This window comes from Rhinopithecus bieti, unplaced genomic scaffold (genome assembly GCF_001698545.2).
Source record: "Rhinopithecus bieti isolate Rb0 unplaced genomic scaffold, ASM169854v2 scaffold_17861, whole genome shotgun sequence".
NCBI classification, from domain to species: Eukaryota; Metazoa; Chordata; class Mammalia; order Primates; family Cercopithecidae; genus Rhinopithecus; species Rhinopithecus bieti.
This window is the reverse complement of record NW_016809830.1, coordinates 3,764,876-3,788,471: the sequence shown is the minus strand read 5'-3', so window position 1 is coordinate 3,788,471 and position 23,596 is coordinate 3,764,876. Positions and strand designations below refer to the sequence as shown.

The following is a 23,596-nucleotide window of genomic DNA, read 5'->3' as shown; positions in this document are numbered from 1 at the left end:
AGCTTCGGGGCAGATGAGCAAGGAGAAGGCATCCGATGCAAATAAATGTCTTCAAAAACCAGATAAATCTGTTTCTTCAGCCTGGATCCTTAAGCTTCTTTCTTGTCTTTAAGTTTCCGTTTGCATTTTTGAAAGAAATACCATGCATCCTTTTTTATAACTAGAAAATTTTCAGAAACAGAATGCATTAGAATTTGGATTTCTGGAGTCTTGATGGGTGTCCCCTGTTCTTTTCTCTATTAAACATAATTAGTTTCCTGATAAATGAATAGCAGATGAAAAAATGTTGCTCTTCATTATTGCTAATACATGAAGAATAATTAAAAGTCGTAAGTAACCATAAAACAATTTGCCTTTAATGATAGCATCTTTAACTGTGTAACATCCCAGCAGTTTAAAAGCCTCATTGTACATTCTCTTGTGCACAGAGCCCATTTGCTGGGAAATATTTCTGAATACATGTTGTCTTCCTTTTATAGTAAGACATTGTTACTCAGTAATAATATGCAAGATAACTTTGTGATAAGTAATTGTTGTTTTATCTTTGTAATTACAGACATACCAAGTGGATTTGAAGCCCAATGGGTCGGAAATAATGGTCACAAATGAAAACAAAAGGGAATATATCGAGTACGTATACACGTATTTACTGCCTTTTTTTTAAATAAATTGAACAGCATGTTTGGTCACTGTCCCTTGCTGAATCAGCTCACGCGTTTATTATGGGCATGAGTTTATTGGTCAGTTTTCAACAATATGAGTTCTTTTTTGGCTTGGGCTCATGGGAAGTTGAATATGGGATGGAAAGTCTGTCTTGTATCATGAGCTCCCCTATAAAGGAGCAGAGGAGGGAGAAAAGGTCTATATTATTGAGTAATGTGGCAGATATCCTTTTGGAATATGGGGATATCAACTAAAATTTAGAATTGCAACAGAGGGCCATGGTGTCAGTGACCAGCGGGGCAAAATTAGGAACCAACAAAGAAAAAATATTTTGTCTCTCTCCCAACTTCTTTTCCATAATAGAAATGTATAGAAATAGTTAAAATGGATAGGAATAATTCAGCATGTGCAACCCTAAGGAATTGTTTCTGGTATTTGTAATATTCTTAATTCAATCTCAGTCTCAGAGTGGAACAAAACGTTGAGTCCTTTTGGAAGTCTGGCTCTTAAGTGATTCTAAGACATTTGTACCAGGCAGAAGTTTTTTCTCTGTTGGGCACATTACGTTTTCTTTTTTAGTGTATATGTGTGCTTCAAATGCATAACTCTGGGATCTTCCAAGGAGACCCCGTTGTGCAGACGTGACGTGGGCACTGCAGTGTGCAGTTTGTGGCTCCCTTGTGGGTCGCCGCAGTGGCCTGAGTTCCTTGTTTGCATTCAGTGCTTCATATCAACAGGCTGGGCTCCCTCCTTTCTTCTCATTTGGAATTGGTCAGAGGTCTTGAATTCAGACAGCTGTTGAATTGACTCTGGGTCTTAGCACCTTTCAGTGTGATCTGCAAAGAAAAACCTACTGTCCTTCCTAATTAGGAAGAAGCGGAGCGTGTTAGAGTCTCTAGTCAGAGATCCCGGCAAAGACTGGAACTATTACATGGCAAACTTTTTTCCACTCTCAAGTTGAAAGCTTGCTATGCTGAATACATAGGTGAGAAATAAGATACATCAGTTCTTACCTGGCCACATTAATTGGCACGCTTGTTCTGAATTTGAACAATCTTAGCTGATGACACCCTGGCAGACACCATTGTCTTCCTTCAGAAAGTACAGACTGTGTGGGGTTTAAAAAATATTCTAGCCCAGGGTGACCTAGGTCTCAAGTCTGAGGGCTCTGACATGTGTGATATGTGTCTTGCACCATTCTTTGCGGTTAATTCTTTTAGGGTTCAAACGTGGTGGGAGTCAGGGTCAGGCAGGGTTCCAGCTAGCTTTACTTTGAAAAGTATAATTGAAATCACCAGCTGCTCCCTGATACCTCTGCTCCCCTGGTGCCAGAAGAATGCTGTTGAGCTGATCACTGTAGCCCAGGAGGTGCCACCTGAGAAGCCGCACAGTGGTTGTGCTGCAGGCTGGTCCTCAGGGCCGTTACCATGGTTACAGTGGTACCACTCCGAAGGTGAGAGCCCTTCAGAATGATGGAATGTCTCAGATGACATCCGGAGTAGATTTGCCTTGTGATCAATTATGCTGTGCGTTAAACACTGTCACAGGGAACTTGGTGTTGATGAACTTCAGTTGCGTAAGGAGGTCTTAGCATTCATCCTCTAAATTTTGGCATTAAATTATGAGTGCAAATCATTTTGCTGATAATGCTTATATGTTATTGTTGAATATTAGCACATTGGATATGAGAATGAAATATTAGGTAACTAAATGCATTGTCCTGAGTACTCTTTACAAATACATATATATATATATATGGTGTGTATATGGGTGTGTGCATCTTATACACATATACCTGTGTGTTCATACCCCATGAACTTTCCCCTTTTCTCTATGTTGTCACATTTTAAAGCAATTGAAGCATTTAAAGCATTTTAAACCAGTTAAGCATTTAAAGCAGTTTAGGTCAGCCAAACCTTGATGTGGGGGAAGTTAATTACTCTTTTGAAGTGTCCAGTGAGATTTTACGTTTTTCATGGGTATTCCAGGGAGTCTTGAAAGAAGCCGTGAATAAGCTGAACAGTGGCGGCACAGAGGAGACCCTCCCCTCTGCTCTGCTGTCACGGATGGAGGAGAAGCACTCCCTGTTGTGAAGAAAGCAGTGAGTGCTAGTGATGACAGAGGTGGTTCAATGTTGTCTTCTTTTCTCCTGCAGCTTAGTCATCCAGTGGAGATTTGTGAACAGGGTCCAGAAGCAGATGAACGCCTTCTTGGAGGTAAGCCTTGCTGGCCAGGGTTCTCTGCCATGTGCTTCTGGTCCTGGGTCGAGCAGGGATCTCGCTTCTCCTTTGGCTGGTGTGGTGGAGCTGATCATGCACTGAGAGACAGGGGCGAGGCTGGGGACCCCGCGGGAAGGCTGGGATCGCACAGCTCACACCACTGGCCGGTCTCCAGCACGAGAGTGTTCAACTGCTGTGCCACTACCTCTTTTTCCTTTTCACGAGTTCTCCTGCTTGACTTCTTATTTTTATATTTGTCCTGTTTAAAGAGGACATCTTACAAACTTGATCTAGAACCATTGTCTTGAAGTTTCAGGTGGTACCCAAGAGAAGGCTGTCTTTTGCTGCAGTGACAGTTTCCAAGAAGCCCGAGGGCTCAAAGCTGAATGATAAAGCACAGTCCCCGCAGTGCCTCGCCACCCTCCATGGATCACTGCTGCCTGGGCTTTTTTTTTTTTTTTTTGGAAACAGAGTCTCGCTCTGTCACCCAGGCGAGAGTGTAGTGGCATGATCTTGGCTCACTGCAGCCTCTGCCTCCCAGGTTCAAGCAGTTCTCCTGCCTCAGCCCCCGAGTAGCTGGGACTACAGGCATGTGCCACCACGCCCGGCTAATTTTTGTATTTTTAGTAGAGACAGGGTTTCACCATGTTGGCCAGGATGATCTTCATCTCCTGACCTCATGATCCACCTGCCTTGGCCTTCCAAAGTGCTGGAATTACCAGCATGAACCACCACGCCCAGCCCTGAGCATTTTTTTTTAATCCCCTGCCCTTTTTCTTTGTGGCTATGTTAATAATCCATTGCAGATTATTTTCTATACAGATACATGGAAAACACATTTTCTCAAGCTTAGTTTTTATTTTATACCCAGCCACCTCATGACAACTTTTACCCTGATACAGAGCAAAGCAGACACTGCCCAGATCCAACTTTTTAATATCAGGGATGCTCCCAGGCTCCTAGCAGAGGCTGAGGGATTGATCATTTTAAACAGTATTCCACTTGGACCAAAAGTGAAATTCTTTCTTAAATCTGATAGTATTCATTACATCAGAGATCACACAGGAAACGGCCTCCCGTCCACGTGACTGGTTTTCTCTGCACTGAGGCAGAGCTCTCACGGGACGATTATTTCCCTTCACTCAGACACTTACACAGGATGAGTGAAGCCCGGGCAGCACACTCAGAAACAACTCGGAGCCTTAGGAACTTAAAATGGGAGGACAGAATGTCAGGTTTCATTCTTTATTTAGATAAGAAATCCCAGGAAGCAGATTCCTGGGTCCCACCACAGGCGGTCCACACCTTCAGAAACACGACTTTGGCAGTGCGCAGGGCCCAGCAGAGCTGAGCTCGTCCTAGATCACGCCATAGTTAGTGGTACCCTGGGAACTGGAGCATGGTTTTCTGGGCGCACAGTCTCTGCACCCATCACCCGCCTCCCTCTGTGTTTCTTCTCCATGCCTCCAGCACGTTATTTTTAAGTGTGTCTCTTACACATCTGTGGCCTGTGCATTTTAGGACGCACTGACTCACAGCGGTGTTATAAATGGCTTTTGGAATCCACCTGCCTACAGTATCCAGTATTCGCCTCAGGTTTCAAAAATTACTCCACTACTTGAATCTTCTAGATTGTATGATTTTTCAAAACGTTTATAGTGACTGTGCTGTTTTTACTGGAACTATAGTTACTTGATACTGTCTCTGACGTAGGAATCGTCAGGAGAGATTATATTTTTTTCTGGCTTACCAGAAAAGTTTGTTTTTCCTGTGAAATTTGTTTTTTTTTTTCTTCAAGGCAATAGGTGTTTAAGATGATTTTTTTTTCTTTCAGGGATTCACAGAACTGCTTCCTATTGATTTGATTAAAATTTTTGATGAAAATGAGCTGGAGGTTTGTATTATAAACATTATTTTATGTAAAGTGGATTTTTAAAAATATTTCTCATTACTTTACAAGTAATATTTTATATTCTTGGATCCATAATGTCCTAGAGAATAACTTTAGATGAATTCTATTACCTGTCTCTTATGGGGCTTGTTTGCCAATGTGGGAGTAAGGAACAGCAAAAATAATCAGCTGTAGTTGCCTTGCCCATGAGAGGGCAGTTCTGGAACATGCCTAGTGAATAGAGACCACTGAGCAGAGCTGGGATCATGGCCCTACGCACCAGGCAAGGCAAATCGCCACAACAAGTAGAAACAAGGTTTGCAGTAGCCCTTTGGACAGCAGCAACCTGCCTACACTACCAGACTGGCCAAGTGTCCCCTGCTGCATCCCCATCCACCCCCACCGTGGCAGCCAAATGGGGGTCTTGGCCAACAAGCAGCTACTTGGGCCTATAGAACAGATGTCTCGTTGAACTTGAAGTGGTGTATGTTGAGTGAGGAAAAATACCAGAAGGCAACAAGGTAGTAGCAAAAGGTGGTTTAATGATTGTTTGGTTCAGCTTCTTGGTGATGACATAGATGAGCATGAGCAACAGCCATTTTAAAAACAAAGGAATATCTCACCCTTTGTTGTGTCGAGAGAAACAAGAGGAAGACTGTGTCTGTTGAGAAGCTGTTGGTGGGACTCGGCTGTTTGCCCCATCCACATCCAGTGAGCGTTTCCCGTAGACTGGCTTTCTATACTTATATCTCAAAACAGAAAGTTCAAGATCGATGATGTCTGTGGAAATCATATACCTCAAGCCTTTCCTCTTATAGGTGGGAAACTGAGGCAGAGAGCAGCTGGGTTTACCCAGCAAGGTTTTGGCACAGTCAGGCCTAGGAACTTTATTTCCAGACTTCTGGCTTAGTTCTGTTTCCATTTCATTCTGGTACCTTTGCAGGAATTTCTTCCATTCGTCCACAGGAAACCTCCCCTGACGGAGAGTTGTGTAATAAGAACAGCAAACCTTAGACTAAATGCTAACTCGAAGACCCAGTTATGCCTTAGCATTGGCATATGTCTGCCGTTCTTAGGCCTCTGGACAGATCAGATGAGGTGATTTGTCATCACTGGAATTGACTAGTCTGGAGGAGAGAAGTTCTTGCTGTCATAAGCACTAATTCTTTTGTGGGTAGGGAGATGGTTTCAGATAAGAAGAATAACCTCTCAGGAGGAGAAGCAGCCATGTAATGCGCAGATGCTGCTGGAGCGTGAGAAAATCCATGGGTCCCGTGCATAAGACTAGAGGGATAGAGAGGACGACTGTGGCATTTTTATATCCAATGTAACATGCCATGGCTTGCACAGGGTTCGAATTGAGCCACCCTCGTGACTGCTGCCTCTGTGATCTGCTGTGGCAGGTGGAGCCTGGAACAGGTGTCTGCCTTCCTGTTATGATTTGGTAGCTTACCTTCACGGCACAGTGACCACATGCTGGCACTGAGGGCGGTCATTTCTCAGTGTGTGATCTCGCAGCTTTCACATCCTGCTTTTACATCTGGTAAATTTTCTTCCTAGTTGCTCATGTGTGGCCTCGGTGATGTGGACGTGAATGACTGGAGACAGCATTCTATTTACAAGAACGGCTACTGTCCAAACCACCCTGTCATTCAGTGGTTCTGGAAGGTAACTAACTCCAGGGCCCGGCTCTGCCCCTTGTCCTCCACCTGAGGCAGGATTGAGAGCTGTGTGGTGCCCTCCGTGTGGTCTGACTTCAGGATTGATGCTGGCTTTGGGGTCTGTTAGAGCTTGGACTGCTGGGGGAGGGAAGAGGCAAACTGAGCCAGCAGCCCCGTGGCGGCTCCTCTGTAACTGGAGCAGACAGCTAGACTTGAATGAAGTTGGTCACTACAAAAGCACACTGGCCTTCCTTGACCACCTCATGACTTTTACTTGAGGGACTGGTCCTCCAAAGTGTAAATAGAAATGGGGGGCTCCTCAGGGCAGAAACAGGCTTCAGGGTTGGCTTTGCAAAGTGCCACTTTCTGTTAAGAAGTCGTTCTCTCAATTTTTAAAATACATTCCAACAAATATTTTGATCTGTGTATCTTTCAACCAAAGATAACACAACTTTGATTTATTGTCTTAGGGCCAGTGTTTGTATCCTGTTCAGCTTAGGAGGGAAGTAAAATAGGAATGGATGAGTCCAAGTCCAAGGGAGATGCAATAAACAAACTTAAAAAAAAAAATCCCCAAAAGACTGATTATTTACTTCACCCCAAAAAGGAATCATTTAACTTTTTCAATTTTCTTTTATTTTTATTTATTTATTTTTTAAAGATGGAGTCTCACTATGTTGCCCAGGCTAGTTTCAAATTCTTGGGCTTAAGCAGTCCTCCTACCTCGGCCCCTCAAAGTGCTGGGATTACAGGCGTGAGCCACCGTGCCCAGCCTTTTTCACATTTTCTAAATGCCTATTATTACTATTTCAAATGCCAGCAGCAAAGAGATGGAAAAAAGCAGGGTGGGCCGGTGGCTTCAGGCCTGTAATCCCAGCACTTTTGGCGAGGCCGAAGCGGGTGGATCACGAGGTCAGAGATCGAGGACCATCCTGGCAACACAGTGAAACCCTGGCTCTTACTAAAAAATACAAAAAATTAGCCGGGTGTGGTGGCGGGTGCCTGTAGTCCCGGCTACTTAGGAGGCTGAGGCAGGAGAATGGCGTGAACCCGGGAGCAGGAGCTTGCAGTGAGCCGAGATCACACCACTGCATTCCAGCCTGGGCGACAAGCGAGACTCGTCTCAAAAAAAAAAAAAATGCAGAGTCTTCAAATCCTAGTCCAGGTCTCACATGGCTTGTTTTAAATAGTCCCAGTGACATTACCAGTAAAGCCACCTGGATTCCTGTAATAATGCAGTTATGTAAGATACACAGATTGTTTTAGAACCCCATCTTTGCCTGTGTTTTTTTGTTTTGTTTTGTTTGGCTTTTTTTTTCTTTTCATTTGATAAAATGGTGTCTTCTAGGGAACATGTCTACAGTCTGAAATCCCATCTCATAACCTGGCTTCCTCTTGTGATGACAAATCTTAAATACTGTATATTTATAATTGGCTTAGGGGGAACTGGTAAGCCTCGAACAGAGAAACATGAGCTCGGTGCCATCAGAGAGTTTGCTTTTTATATCATTTATTTTGGCCTGTTGGCAGAAGAAGAAAGAGATGGACGTTGTGATCACTCAGTCTCTTAGATTAGAGAGGCCAGCTCGTATTGTGGCCATAAAAAAACTACTCAGTTTTCAGAGTCAACTGTCTAGGTCTTACATTGCAATATAAATAAGATTAAGTTCTGCCTGCCTGCATGACAGCAGCATGTGCCATGGGTCACGTGGGGGATATAATGACCTTCTGCCTCTGTTCATAGGCTGTGCTACTCATGGACGCCGAAAAGCGTATCCGGTTACTGCAGTTTGTCACAGGGACATCGCGAGTACCTATGAATGGATTTGCCGAACTTTATGGTGAGCAGGATACCATTAGGTTCAGTTGTCCTCCTGGGAATTTCCAGCCAGGCATGAACTCTGGCCCAAGAACCCTGCTGCCCAGGCCTCTGCAGAAGGCTTTTTCAGGACAGTGCGCCATGCATAGGTCCCATAAAAGTTCAGTTAAAGTGCTGTTATCTGTACTTTATATAGACAACATGGTGCTTCTACCTCGAGGGATTGGGGGGCGGTTTGTGAAGAGATCCATAAGGCTGCTCTTTTTTTTTCCTGGTTTAGTTTTTTAGAAAATCATTAAACACTAGGTTTTGCAGGGTCATTTATATGGTGTAAACTGATCTGTGAAGTCACCTCCAGTAGGCAGAATTTTTCCATGTTTACTATAGATTTAAAAATCACTCTCTACTTTGCATACTGAAGGTCACATTTCATTCGCCCTGCCACCTCCAAAACTAGTTTGAAGTTTAAATTTCCAGGGTCCAGCCGAGACCAGCTGCAGCTGCCTGCCTTTCCGTATAACTGTTGTGTTTGTTAAACTTAGTGCAATTCCATTCTGGAGACAATGCGATCTTTCTGTGAGGTTGTGCAGACCTCTGGCTTCCCTCAACATTAAATATCAGTGTTGCAGCAGAAGAGAGTGTCTTGGACCTCACCCTTGGGGGCAAACCCTGCCCTGACAAGTAGCTGGACTGCAGACCACACCATACCTTCATTCTTCTACCCCAAGTACTCTTAACATTTCTTTTTCTTTTCTTGTCTAGGTTCCAATGGTCCTCAGCTGTTTACAATAGAGCAATGGGGCAGTCCTGAGAAACTGCCCAGAGCTCACACATGGTGAGTGGCAAAAACACATGCACGTCAACAGCAGTATTTGAACTACTTAGCTGGGTATGGTGCTGGGCTCGAGGCTGTAGATTGCTCTGTTTCCTGTTTGTAAGTAGCTTAGAGAATTAAAGGATAGTGATGTGGATGAAAATAGGAATTGTACAGTAGTGCTAATAAGACGTAATGCAGACCAGGCGCGGTGGCTCACGTCTGTAATCCCAGCACTTTAGGAGGCCGAGGCGAGCGGATCACGAGGTCAGGCGATCAAGACCATCCTGGCTAACACAGTGAAACCCCATCTCTACTAAAAATACAAAAAAGTTAGCCAGGCATGGTGGCAGGCGCCTGTAGTCCCAGCTACTTGGGAGGCTGAGGCAGGAGAATGGCGTGAACCCGGGAGGCGGAGCTTGCAGTGAGCCAAGATTGTGCCACTCACTGCACTCCAGCCTGGGTGACAGAGCAAGACTCTGTCTCAAAAAAAAAAAGACGTAATGCACTCAGTATGTTTGGCACATAAAGGGCTCAGGCGTCCCTGCCGTGGGGAATTTCTCCTCTGAGCCGTCTTTCCCTCGTTATTCTAGGTAATGCAGCTTTCACTGTTCACCATACATGTATGAGGCAGCTCTCACCCTCTATAAATACATTGGGTTTTTATTCCAATCTTAAATTGGTTGAGAAATTAGGACAAAATACCCTGTGGAAACATCCTTTTTCAAAGGCCTTCTATGCCCATGAATAACCCGTAATTCCCTGGAATTGAGCAGTAATGTGACTGTGGTTGGAGGAGAGTAAGAGGGCTGACGCGTGGCCAGGGATGCCCAGGCGTGGAGCGTGGCTGCCCTCAGAAGGCCCTCTCAGGAGACACAGTGAGGCAGAAGGGTCCGGTTGTTTTCTGAAGAGTTGCGTGAAGCCCAGCACAAATGCAGACTAGACAGGATCGATTTCTTGAAGCCAGGTTCAGAGAGCTCTTGCTAACTCAAACTCCCATGTCCCTCATGTTGGTTTTTCTGCAAAAGCCTTCATTTCTTGCTCCTGGGGAAGCAGCGGAAGTGGGCCTTCTGGAAAACGGTGAGCAGCGTAGCCCTGTGTTTCTCATGCAACGGGGTCTACAAAGCCTGCTCTGGCTGTACTGAGCTAACACGAGCAACCACACACTCCCTGCAGGAAATGCCTTCCCTTAAACTAGAAGTGCTGGCCAGGAGAGAATTCTCATGAAAATGTGTTTGCGAAAACACGTTTTCGACTGTGAAAGGTTTTTTACCTCTGTGGGATACCCTTGCCTCTCCAGAAAAGTGGTCTTTTTTTTTTCCATTCATACCATTCACATGACTCTCCAAATGGAAAGAATGTGGTCATTGCCTGTCAGAGCCTTGAAAGCAAGCTGACTCCAGCCTAAAATTGATGAATATCCAGAGCAGTCATTGTCCATGGTTCTCTGGCTTTATTCTAAGGGAAGAATGCTTGAGTAGTTCAGAGCTTTTATCCAAACAGTGTCTGAGTCATATGTGGTTTTCTGGGTTCTACTGGCCTCCATATGAAAGGCACTGGCGTTGAGCCAAGCCCCAGGACTGTGGGTGGTGATACGGAACTCAGGCTTATAGTACTAACCAGGATGAAGATTAGGAAAAGCGAAATTATTGGGCAGAGTCATCATCTGTGGTCAGGCACTGCTTAATCTGTATGGCAGCCTTATGAGATATGCTATTCCCTTGGACTGTCAGAAGGCTGGCCCAGGTCTTACCTGAGTCACAGATTCCCAGATCACAGGATTTGAACTCAGGTCTACCAGAATTAGAGCCTGCACCCTTAACCACTACACCAGATACACTGCCTCTGTTGATATAGCCACTTTCTTTTTAGACTTTTCCAAGGAAACCAAATTAGTGAACCAATTTCGTGTTCATTCAACCCATGTTTCTCCATGACTTCAGGGACACATATCTTACTATTGAGCTGTTTTTTTTATTTCGGAGCCCACATGATTCTGCCGCAAGTAGAACTTCCCAGATAAGACCTCTGAACTCAATGGTTCTCAACCGCAGCTGCATGTTGAAACTATCTAGAGAACTTTAAAGAAATCACTGATGCTTGGGATTTGGACTTCATTGGTCTGGTGTGTGACCCGGGCAGTGGGATTTTCAAAGCTCCCCAGATGATTCTTATAGGCTGGCAGGGTTGAAAATTCATAGCTCTTCCCTAGGAAGGGCAAAGGTCTCCTACAGGAGGGAACAGCCCAGCTGACTCTTACCAGAACTTACCTTCCTCTTTATGTGTCATGGAAATAAAGCAACTATGTAGTTTTCCCAATGATGTTCTTTCCAGACTAACTTGACCCAGATGGTGGGGACTGGCAGTTTGCAAGAAACACTGGCTAGCGTGAGTGGAACTGTTCTGCTGTTTCTTTGAAATGGCTTTTCCTCCCTACCTGACCCTGCCTGTGTTTTGACATAGGAAACAGGAACTTCACTGGCTGTTTCGTAGCAACAGTTCCGCCCTAAAATTTCGCCATACATAGGTTTGATTTCTTCCATGTTTTATGATACACACTTAAAGTTCAAAATAAAAATCTGATTTCCTAGAAGAGCAGAAGCTGAAGGATCTGGTTCTCTGTGATGAGGGTACCTTTCATTAAGCTTTCCAATGGTGACCATTGAGTGTCTGACATTCAAAGGATGTCATTTCATTGTTCTGTAAAAGGTCACTACTCAGACATTTAAAATTACTTCTTCATTAAGAATCACAGGCTCACCTGCCCTTTTAGGAAGATCCAAACAAAAATCATCTTGTTCAGCCCATGCATCTTCCACATGAGGACGCTGAAGCCCTGTGAGGACAATGAGCTCCTTAAGGTCACCCGGCTCATTAGTGCAGACCAAAGCCAGGTCCGTGTGACCTGACCTCTGAAATGATAGGAACTCACACTCACCAAGCACTCAGTTCATTCTGGGGATGGTGCTAAGCACTTGATGTGATTGACTCATACCATCATCACAGTGGTCCTAAGAGTTGGGTGATGTTATGACCCACTTTTTTACAGATAACACGGAGATGCAAAGTGATGAAGCATTAAGCAGCATGATTCAGAACCTCAGATCTTGACCTCCCGTCTTTGCCTCTCTCTTCATCATTCCAGTGTTTCTCAAACCTGAATAATCTACGGACCTTTTTTAAAGGGAAAAAATGGTCACAGATCCTCAAGAAAGGGCCTGAGACCCCGATAGGGATTGCAGGCCCAGGACTGTGAAACCCCAGCTGAAAAGCCTGAAGCCACTTTCTGTGAAAGCCTCTTTTAAATGCCATCTATAGATGTGAAGTCCTGTCTTTATCCATATGATAACAGAAAGTGAAAAGCCTCTATTCGAACTTACTCATTTAGGATTCCTGGGTTTCTGAGAACCCCAGTTTGAGAAGCACAGTGTTATTCTCTTGTCTTTTAGTGTGTAGGAGCTATTGGAGAATCCAAGTGGAACTCAGTGGGACTTACTCAACATTTAGGGGTTGTTAAAGGGGCCTCTACAGTATTTGTTTCTTTTCTGTGGCTGTGACAATGGTTAGCTTTTAGTGTATGTGCAAGTGCTGCTGAAGCGAGCGTGTGAATGGTTAGCTTTTAAAACCTAGGAAGTTACTTTGCTCGTTCTTGGAATCACACATCAATACCTGGAGGGGGCGGTTTTAAACACAGACAGTGTGAGCACTCACGGCAGAGACAGCACAAGTGCACTTCAAGAGCTGGGCTTTGGAGCACCCCGGGGCTGTACCTGACCCCGTGTGACCTTGGGCAAGTTACCTAACCTCACTGTGTCTCAAACTCCTCTGTGAAATAGGGATGAAGCATTACCTGCCTTACAAGGTGATTGCCAGGGTTCATAACATTGAGACAAGACTGGTGGGGCATGGTGAGCACTCCGTGAACTTGAGCTCTTATGTCATAATGAGCTGTGGCAAGTGTGCATGCCATTTTCATGACAGATAAACATCAGCAACCACCCCCCAACACATACACACACACACACAGAGGTGCAGGTTCTGTGGCTAGAGACTCTGGTCTTGAGCCCCATGTAGACATTCAGTAAATGTTGAAAGGTGTTCACACTGATACCATCTCTTGAGTAATTGAGCATTTGCTGTATGCCAGGCCCACTGATCCAATCCACTTGGCACCCCTGTGTGCAGTTTCCCCATGTCACAGAAGCACAGAGGCCATCCATTTGTCTGAAAACCCTCACTATTGCAGTTGCCGCGCCCATCTGAAGCCTCTAGATATGTAGGGACTTTCTCTAAACGCAGCTTTGCATAGCAAATGTCAATTTTGCCTGACTTTGATCAGAGGAGGTAGCTTAGCACTGGTGTTTCGGAGCCCTGGGCAGCCTGGGTTCTATTTGTGGGTCTGCCGTATGACAAAGACTGTGACCTCAGGAACCTTGTCTCTGCTCCAGGAGCTCCTGTGCAGAATGGAGATAACATGACCTGCTTCATAGGGTTGTGATGAAAATGAAGTGAGTTAATAGAGAGAAAAGCACTTGGCTTGAGGCCTAGTGTGGAATAAGTAATAGTATTAGAGACAGACACAGTCTTAATTCGTGGGTAACTCCAAAAGCATCAACTCTGTGGTCCAAGGGTTTAGAAATGTTGCCAGTTACTTTGCTTTTCATGTTTCCCTTCCCACCAGGATTGTTCCAAGATCTGCATCTGACTACAGCAGAGGTTTCATGGAGCATTCGAAAATGTTCTTTCTCTGCAAATTACAAGAGCTTACTTAGTGTGGATGTTTCATAGCTAGAGGTTTTTGGGTTTTTTTTTTTTTTCCAGGTAATCAAAATTGTTGGTTAAGGCTTTTTTGTTCTCTTACTCAAGCACCATGCCCTATTAACCAGATCTAGGAAGTGTTGTTGTGGTTTTCACCTATACTTTTGTTCCTTTTGCAGCTTTAATCGCCTCGACTTACCTCCATATGAAACCTTTGAAGATTTACGAGAGAAACTTCTCATGGCCGTGGAAAATGCTCAAGGATTTGAAGGGGTGGATTAAGCACCCTCTGCCTCGGGGGTGTTTGTTCTTCAAGCAAGTTCTGCTTGCACTTTTGCATTTGCCTAACAGACTTTTGCAGAGGCGATGGCAGAGAGCAGCTGCAGGCATGGTCCCTGGAGCCGAGCCTTCGCCATGCACTCGTCAAAGTTCGGATGTGGGAACCTGGTCCAAGCTTGAGTTTCTGCATTTCCCACCACAAATTATCAACTGGTTGATGTGTACACTAATTACATTTCAGGAGGACTTATGCTATTTATGTTGTGCCTCTGCAGGCAAAGCCCTTAATAAATATTTTACATCCTTTCTAATGACAATGAATGGAATTAATCACTCTACAGGTATAGTATTACAACTCATGTTTACTTTTTAAAATGATTTAGACCGATTTTCAGATTTTATTTCGTTATGATTAAAGATGTCTCATGTACTTGGAAAAGTGAGCATTTTTTTTTTTTTATATTTCACTTTCATACCAGGCTTAATGTCAATGACATTTTATTTTTGAAGTCTCTGACACCTCCACCCTCTACTTTATTAGAATTGGAAGGCAAATTTTTGTCCAAAAACCTTCTACAGACAAGTACTTTGAGAGAATTTCCAATATAATATTAGACATAATAATTTTTTCCATACTCAGAATGAAAAACTGGATATTACATTTTTGTTTTGGGGTTTTTTTGTACAAATTTAGCTAATAGCTACAGGCCGAGAGAATTGTAACATAGCATGACAAATTTTGTGTTGACTTGAAAGGAATCACACCATTATTCCTTAGAAGTAATTACATGTGCTCTAACACATTTGAGACAGGGTTGGACTCCCATTTCTCATCAGAGAAATTATTTAGCCCTTCCTGGCGCTGTACAGTCATCTTTTATTCTATTTCCTCTTTGCTGTTTGTAGTAGAGACATTTTGAATGAAACTTGGCACTGCTTGATTCAAAACTGTGGAAACCAGATCTGTTCAGTCTCCTGTTTGTGTGTGTTTGCTAATGGTAGCTAAATAACCAGTTTTTGTTGTAAATGCACCAATTCTGAAGGCACTTTATGTACTACATGGAAGTCATGTCTGGTTTTGTTTTTATTTTTTTATCATGAACATTAAATGTGATGATGATTTCTTTTCCCTGCACACTTCTTTCCGGTGCAATATCTATCCATTGTGAATCTGGCTGCTGGTGTATAAAAACCTGGATGTAAAGCTGAGCCTACAGACCTGTCCTCACCAACTGTTTTGTGATTTCTACTCAACTACAAAGATTTATTTAATGTACACTTAATCTAACTGAGTTTTGTTACCAATGACCTGTTGCATGCTTCGATACCGTGTACTGCCTGAGTTGTGTCTGTTGTGCGCTAGATTAAAAGTGAGACAGAGACTTGACTTGATCCTCTGAGCTCAAGCTGTTGAGCTGGTAGTGGCAGAGGACTGAGGGTACCTGCATAGTTTGATTCTTTTCCACGTGTAAGTCTCCATTGCAGAATTGTCGTGCTTTGAGAAAACACCTAAGGCAGTGTAGGAGTTGAACGACCCCGCTGTCCTTTTTAACCTGTGTTGTCCTAGACCCTGTCAGGGCAGTTAGGGGACACTAGAGATTTGATATCATGCCAGTCATCAATAGGACAAAAGAGTTGTGGTTTGGGGAGGTCTGTTTGTTACATAAAAAGGACCTTTCTGTGTAAGAAATTGCCTTTTTTACCGTGCCCTGGGTGGCATGTGAGAAGCCATGGAAGGTTGTCGTCGTAAATGAGTTGTCTAAAGGGGTGCAGAGGCCTGAGGTTTCTAAAAGAAGGTAGATTTCTACAGAGCTGAGTGTTGGTTCCTTTTTCTTATTGGTTGAAAAGTACCTGGTAGTGATCAGAAAACTTAGATGCTATGTAACTTTAAAAAAAAAAAAAATCCTGCTCATTGGTTTTGACTGTTGGTGAGACGTTTCCCCTACAGTTAACATAACAAATGTCTCAGTGGTAAAAAAAAAAAAATCCCCTTTTGTAAGCCCCTGTAGTCTAGAGTCAGTTTTCTTTTAAGAATCATGCCAGAGCCTGAGTTGAGCAGTACGCTTTCTTGGTTTTTGAGAGTAATCGTGTAATTGTAGAGGGAGAAATCCAGTTCTAGCCTAAGAACTGGGATTCTTCTGTCGTCTTGTAAACTGTATATTGAAAAAAACAGAATAGTCACTAAATGCATATTAAGTCAAGTATTGGAAAGTATAAAAGAAAAATCATTCTGACAATTTCTAAGCCAGAAGCAAACAAGAATTACTGAAATCCACCCCATGAATTCTTGGAAGGCAGTAATTGTGAGTGACACCTCAGTTCATCAACCCCTTAATAATACCAGCTTAATTTAAATGACAACTAAATATTGCTGAAGTGGGGTTTTAGTATTTTTTTTAAAAAAAGCAAAACAAGGTTCACTAGTCCTCAGCAATTCTCGAAGTTTCTCTCTTTGCCTAAAATGGTCATAGATCTTGATTATTCTGAATCATGATGACCACGCCCCGTCATCTTCACAGCATAATTGCAGGTGGCAGGAAAAACAGTATGCTCTGTGCTGGGTGAGGAGCAGTTTGCTGGGCTGTTCCTTGGGCCCCGACCTGCCCTGTGAGTAGCCCTGGGGGAGAGAGGGCAGTGCTGCCTATCCCAGAGGTCCCAGCAGCCACACTGCTCTGCAGGCCGGGCTCTCTTTATAGCCAGAGAAATCACCTTAATGCAGTTTCTTTAGTTGTCTGCTGAAGCTGTAATTATTATGGGCCACTTACGTGAGGCTGAGAAGTACGTGCCAGAGTTCATGCACTGCCTATTGCAGGTTTCTTAACATCAGTTATCACGGCTGCCTGTGTGTCCCGGCTATTTGCATTCCTGCCCCTTGTTGGCCCGAGGAAGGACGTGGAATGAGCGCCTGGCAGGATGAAGGTCCAACAGCCTGTGCCTCTCCACCGCTGGTCCCGGAGCTGACAGCAATGAGGCATTCATTTTCTGTGTTACAGTGTACTCCCAGCTTCAGTGCTCTTTTCCTTTTTGCCTGAAATGTTTATGCTTCTCTGTAGCCAGTCCTCTAACAAATCACAAGAACAAAGGTAAAACACTTGACTTTTGTTTCCAGGACCCTTCAGCAGGTGACATCAGCTATTCCCTGAATTCAGACAATGAGGGATACAGAGCGACTTGGCGTGTATTATTTCTCCCATGTAAGGACAAAGGGACAGATTATTATTAATATTTTTGAGACAGAGGCTCGCTCTGTAGCTCAGGCTGGAGTTCAGTGGCTCAATCTCAGCTCACTATAACTTCTGCCTCCCGGCTTCAAGTGGTTCTTCTGCCTCAGCCTCGCCGAATAGCTGGGATTATAGGCACCCGCCACCAGGCCTGGCTAATTTTTGTATTTTTAGTAGAGACGGTTTCACCATGCTGGCCAGGCTGGTCTCGAACTCCTGACCTCAGGTGATCCTCCTACCTCAGCCTTCCAAAGTGCTGGGATTACAGGCATGAGCCACCGCACCCGGCCTCACAGTGACAGATTCTGAGAAACTGTGTGCAAAGCATTTGCATGGTTTTCTACATCTCCCATTGTTGCATAGACAGTGTGCACCGCTGCTAACTTGCCAGAGCCACAGTGGCCCTCTTGAAAGCCAGGTTCATACACAGCAACTTTTTAATTGTTCTAACAGTTACCCATTAACAGTCGACTCCTGTATTTCTAAGAGTCTTGTACTCACCTCTGAAATTTAAAAATATATAAAGAGAGCCTGGGTTAATCAGTTCTGCAGCCCCTACCCACTGTGCTAATTCTCTCTCCTCCTTACCCTGCCCCTGCACCCCTGTACTTACAGGGAGAGGTGGGAGGTGCTGTCTGGTATCATTTTCTGCCTTGCCAGTAGGGGGTGCCGCTGTGCAGGTTAACTGCCTGGCCTGCTCTTTTCCTGACTTTCCCCGACCCCAAAGATCACTTGCTACCTCTGTCATTCAGGCATTGGGGTACATCCTGATAAGTCATGTCAGAACTGCCAATTTCAGGACTGAGATGTGTTTTTAAAAAACAAATCCTTATAAACTCCACTTTGTACTTTAGATTTTAAAACTGGGGGGAAAAATGTGATATTCTTTGGACCACTTTTTTAATTTATATAAGCCTTAATGAACAGTGTCTGTACATTTGCATACGCACACCCCCACCCCAGACTGTTCTCAGTATGTCAGAGAAAATGCTGTAGCATTCAGACAGGAGCTTGGAGAATGTTTTCTAGAAAAGGGGTGGCTTCCTGTTGGCATGAAATTTTCCAAGCAAACGTCTCATTAAACATCCGTCGTTTGTTAAAGATGTTCCACTCAAAGCAATGCATGTTTCAAAGGCATGTCTTTCTGTTCGTTGGTTTTATGTGTGTAAGGAGTAGCATTGCTGTTGGCACCTAACCTTGCGTGCACTGCATTCTTAACCCCGTACCAGTGCATCAGAAGCCTTCCTCGTGACCGTAACTCTGTATAACTCCGTGTCTGCAGATATCTGTGTTCCTATGTAAGCCAGTTTTCCCCTTTCACTCAGACTAATTTCACCTAGATTGTCACGGTTTCCTTCATGTTAACTTTGCGTGACTTTGTTCTTCCTTTACTACTATGTATGTAATATCTATACATATATACGTACATATGCTGTCCAAATATATTTGTATATATTTGTATAGCATTTTTACACCTTTATTCAGTAATCTGGTTTCAAAAGGGGGTGAGAGCTTAGTCCCTTCTACAGTTTTCTCCAAGCTGTGTCCTGCGAATTTCGACCCTTGGAGCCTGAGAAAACCCTAGGAAGATGATGTTAATTTGCTGCCATTTCGTAATTCAGGATCTATCATCAAATGAAACATGAAAAAAGCAGTGACTTTTAAGGTGAAAAGTTTCAAGCATTCCAAATAAATTCTCAATGTTTCATAACTTTTTATTATAAACCCACCACCTAATAGGAAGCCAAGTACTATTTGATACAGTGGTAAAAACCAAACTACCTTGAATTTTTTTTAAGACAACTTATGAATAATGCTCATTTTCACAATCAGAATAGCTTTAAAATATGGTTGAATTTGATACACACAGGAAAAGTTTTCTTGAAGAACAAATCCTTTTTGCTTTTCTTTTTTCTTGAGAGATCTAAAGAGAAACTGTAGATTGTTTTCCTGACAGCAAAAGACTAATGTGACGAAATGAAGTCATTGTAAAGAAGCGATGCAACTTGTCAAATATTTAATAAAGAATTATGGAAGCTGGAACATTTTCTACATCAAGTATTATGGGTTGTTTGATTTAAAACTTCTTTGTGAATGCACCAATTGTTTCAGAGGGGTTTAAATGCCTGCAGATTTATAGTGCGTTCATTTCCTTCATCTCCCTAAAAGCTCCACCCTTTTAAATAAAACATTAAAGTCTGGCAGGGCATGGTGGCTCACGCCTATAATCCCAGCACTTTGGGAGGCTGAGGTGGGCGGATCACTGAGGTCAGGCATTCGAGACCAGCCTGACCAACATGGTGAAACCCCGTCTCTACTAAAAATACAAAAAATATCTATATTAGCCAGATGTGGTAGCGCATATCTAATCCCAGCTACTCAGGAGGCTGAGGCAGGAGAATCGCTTGAACCTGGGAGGCAGAGGTTGCAGTGAGCTGAGATCATGCCATTGCACTCCAGCCTGGGCGACAGAGCGAGACTCCGTTTCAAAAAAAAAAAAGTTAAAAGTCTGCCCAAAACACATGGCTTAAGCCTACTAAAAGGATGCACATTTATTCTTATCCGTCTGCTGTTTTATTCTTTTATTAAACTTGAGAATTAATGATTTTATGTAACATCTGTATAATCCATGTTAGTCTATTCCTCAAAAGGCATCCTTGTATGCCTGGCCCTCAACTTGTGTGAGAGTTAATGAGATTCAATAATGAATCCCCAAGTTGCTTCTCAGAAAGGTGCTGTCAAAATCCTGACAATCAGGAGATCAAGACCATCCTGGCTAACCCGGTGAAACCCCGTCTCTACTAAAAAATACAAAAAACTAGCCGGGCGAGGTGGCGGGTGCCTGTAGTCCCAGCAACTCGGGAGGCTGAGGCAGGAGAATGGCGTGAACCCAGGAGGCGGAGCTTGCAGTGAGCTGAGATCCGGCCACTGCACTCCAGCTTGGGCGACAGAGCGAGACTCCGTCTCAAAAAAAAAAAAAATCCCGACTGTGTGTCACTGCCCTGTGCAAACCCGGTGGCATTTTTCCTCATGCCATTTCATTCCGCTCAGATCATCTCAGACTCCTGGAGAATTTTCCCTTTTTCTTTAGTACTGAGCTTCCTCTTGATGTGCTTAACCCATCCCGTTGGGGCAGAGGAGATAGCGGGGAAGCAGGGCATCCTTTAGTCTTTGGTTTCTTGCAGTTTGTCTTTTTCCATTAACAATAGATGGCATCTTGCCAGGAAGCTGTCGGCAGTACCTGGAATTCCTGCCTCCTCCTCCAGAGTTACGAGTACACATGGGAGGCACAATTGGACTGTGAATATTTGTATGTTCTTTCTTAAAACCACACATGGTGAAACGAATTATATCAATGACACAGCCACTAGATTAATAAGCTTTTAACCTGCTCTGAAGTCCAAGATACATTAGACACTTGTGAGATGGTGAAGCTCCTGGTAGAAGTGTTTGCGGTGAGCATGGGTGTCCTGAATTCTGACACTAGCTTTCCCGGGGTTGGCCCTCGGAGCCGTGTTCAAAGGGGTTCCTGAGGTAAGAACACAGAAGCCACTTTCTGGGAGAGAACACTTCTCAAAACAGCTTCCAGACAGCTCAGGCTGTAGAATCTCTAAGGAATCATTTATAGGACTTGAATGGGCTGGAAAAAATTTGAGCATGAGTTTACTTAAGACCCAAGACACAGTCCTTGGTAAGTAGGCCGCAGTGCCCAGCTGTCACCCAGTGGGGGCTCAAGAGAGCAAGAAGGGAGAGTCCCTGTTGGGAACCTTTTAGGGCTGAACTTAGGCCAGACTGGGAAAAAGGTCAGTCGCCCCAATTAGCCTGTTGCTGTGTTCCTTCCTGCCCAACCCCCTTCACCGTGCCCCATGCTGCTCGTATGCCTCCTCCGCTTTCCTCTGCAAAGTTCCCAGCTGGGCTGCAAGTCTCGGGTACCTGGAGCCCTCCTGTCACCTGTCACCTCCAGGCATAGTGGCCCTCACTTCCCAGGGGCCTCCTGGGGACGAGGCATCCTGAGCCCTCGGTGCTTCCGGGTGAAGGTCAGAGACTGTCCCTGTGTCACCTTCTCTCAGGCCCACTCAAAGCACAGACTCCCACAAGGGGTTGTGGCTCTTCCAGGTCCTCTGCTGGTCTTACTGCCTTGGTGTTTGAACTGGCTGCGATAACTTCATCCTTTTCTTGGCCAGGTGTCCCCAGAAACTACCTTTTCAGATGTGCCCTTTTCCCAGGGCTCGAGGCCCCTCCCTCGCAGCTCTGCAGCCTTGCTGCACAGTTCCCTTTTGGAATAGTGAGGGAAGACCGTGTTTCCTCCACACATTTTTGCCCACTCCCCACGTCAGTTCTTGGAGTAAGCCTTTTTTCCTCTCCGAGGAAAGGGCTTACTTGCAGACAAATGAGTTTGGAAGGGGTGTCCGGTACTAGAGCAAGCACACCTCCAAACAGAGCAGACTGAAACTGAACAGGGCCGAGAGGGATGAGTGAGAGCCACATTCCTGTGATTAAAGGCAGATTCGGGTGGTGTCTAAGCAATACCCTTCCTAGGGAGTTTTAAATACTGTTGCTGGAATCAGGGAGTCGAGTTCTGAATCCTGTTTGGCCTTGTCCAGACTGAGTACCAAGGCTAAAGGCAGAAGGTTCTGCGCTGCGGACTGCCCAGGTGTCTGCGGCTCGAATCACGTGATCGCGGAATATGTGGCCCTGCAGGGCCGGTCTAACGCTCTCCTTTTTTGTCTAACGCTCTCCTTTTCCATGTGAGTCCTGGGGTTCTTGCCCTTGATCAATCCAGATATGACCAGTACTGTGGGCCTGGAGGGCCAGGTTTTGTTCTCACGTGTGGCCCTGGACTCTGCTGGGGCAGCCCTGCCTCCTCTCTATAGACCCAGAACAGCCGCCCCTGTGGGCGCTTCTCCCAGCTAGAAACCTGAGGGCTGATGGGCGACAGTGGTCAGCTTCCTACTGCCCCTGTGGGCCGTGGAAGTGGGCGGGACCTCATTCACCCCACCACCTCCACCCAGTGGCTTGTCTGCAGCAGAGGGGCTACTCAACATTGAGCTCAGGAAGGGAGGCCAGGAAGCCGCAAAACGGTCCAGCTTGGGCAGTTAGGGGCAGCGCGGAATGGACAGACCACCTTGGCCTGGTGGTAAGCCCAGCAGAGACACGGCCGGCAGGGTTCCATCCTTCTTCTTCCCAGTTCAGGCAAAAAAACCCAGGTTTTCCCAGGAAATCTGCAAGCACATTAAGCTGGTCTCTTCTTTAAAAAAGTGCAAGGATGGAGACAGTCCTACTTGTCCTGAGGAGGATGGGCCCTGTGCCAAGTGGCCAAGCAGTAGCAGGCTGGCACTATAGGTGGGGAAGGAGCCAAGGAGCCCCAAGAGGAGTTGACAGCAAGAAAATTTAAAGAGTGTAAGTAGGCCAGGCACAGTGGCTCACACCTGTAATGCCAGCACTTTGGGAGGCCGAGGTGGGCGGATCACCTGAGAGGTCAGGAGTTCGAGACCAGCCTGGCCAACATGGTGAAACCACATCTCTACTAAAATTATAAAAATTAGCCAGGCCTGGTGGCATGCGTCTGTAATCTCAGCTGCTCAGGAGGCTGAGGCAGGAGAATCGCTTAAACCGAGGTTGCAGTGAGCCGAGATTGCATCACTGCACTCCAGCCTAGGTGACAGAGCAAGAGACTGTCTCAAAAAAAATAATAATAATAATAAAGAGCATAATCAACACATCATCCCAGCATGGGAGTGTATCTTGGCAAACATCCGCAAGAAATTTTGTCTTTCAGGACAGGGACCAGAGCCCACCATGCTCTCTGGGTTATGCCTTGTCTTCCTCAAAATTGAGGAGAAGCCCTTGATCTGGAGCAAGACCCAAAAAGCTGGAGCAAAAGAAGCAGTAGGTGGGAATTAGGGCCCTCGCACCCCGGAGCATGCTATACTCTTCAGTCCTCAATCTTTGAACAGTGAACCCCGGGATGTGGAGCTGGGGGAGCTGGCCCTGAAGGCCAAGACAAGCCTGCACTCCACAGGCGCAGGCCCAGGACTGCCCACACCTGTTAGATGGGCACAAACGGGGTCCTTCGCTGCCCAGCACCAATCTCCTCTTGCACTGGGGCCCTGTTTCCATGCAGTGCCAGGGGCTTCAATTGTTAGCTCTTTCAGTGTAATTTGCCTCTTTTGGTTTAAAATAGTCTTTGGGGAATAAGTATTCAATTTCTAGATCAAGCTCCTTGTTGAGGCTCTTTCCTCCAGAGGTCCCTGGTGGATCCTCATAGGAC

General features: G+C 44.9%; 1 protein-coding gene across 9 annotated transcripts in view; it reads left to right on the top strand.

Annotated features, from left to right (window-relative positions):
• The window catches only part of NEDD4L (NEDD4 like E3 ubiquitin protein ligase), a 377,737-nt gene extending 358,360 nt beyond the window's left edge, over positions 1-19,377 (top strand). For 6 of the 9 annotated variants that reach the window (XM_017890470.1, XM_017890463.1, XM_017890461.1 and 3 more), the window contains 7 exons: positions 557-630; positions 2,819-2,879; positions 4,717-4,776; positions 6,334-6,441; positions 8,179-8,275; positions 9,016-9,088; positions 14,005-19,377. In XM_017890470.1, the coding sequence (XP_017745959.1) occupies positions 557-630; positions 2,819-2,879; positions 4,717-4,776; positions 6,334-6,441; positions 8,179-8,275; positions 9,016-9,088; positions 14,005-14,107 (576 nt within the window). In that variant the 3' untranslated portion in view covers positions 14,108-19,377. The remainder of the gene's footprint in view (positions 1-556; positions 631-2,818; positions 2,880-4,716; positions 4,777-6,333; positions 6,442-8,178; positions 8,276-9,015; positions 9,089-14,004) is intronic. The other 3 variants (XM_017890462.1, XM_017890469.1, XM_017890464.1) reach the window with 1 other exon arrangement.
• The last annotated feature ends 4,219 nt before the right edge of the window (positions 19,378-23,596 follow it).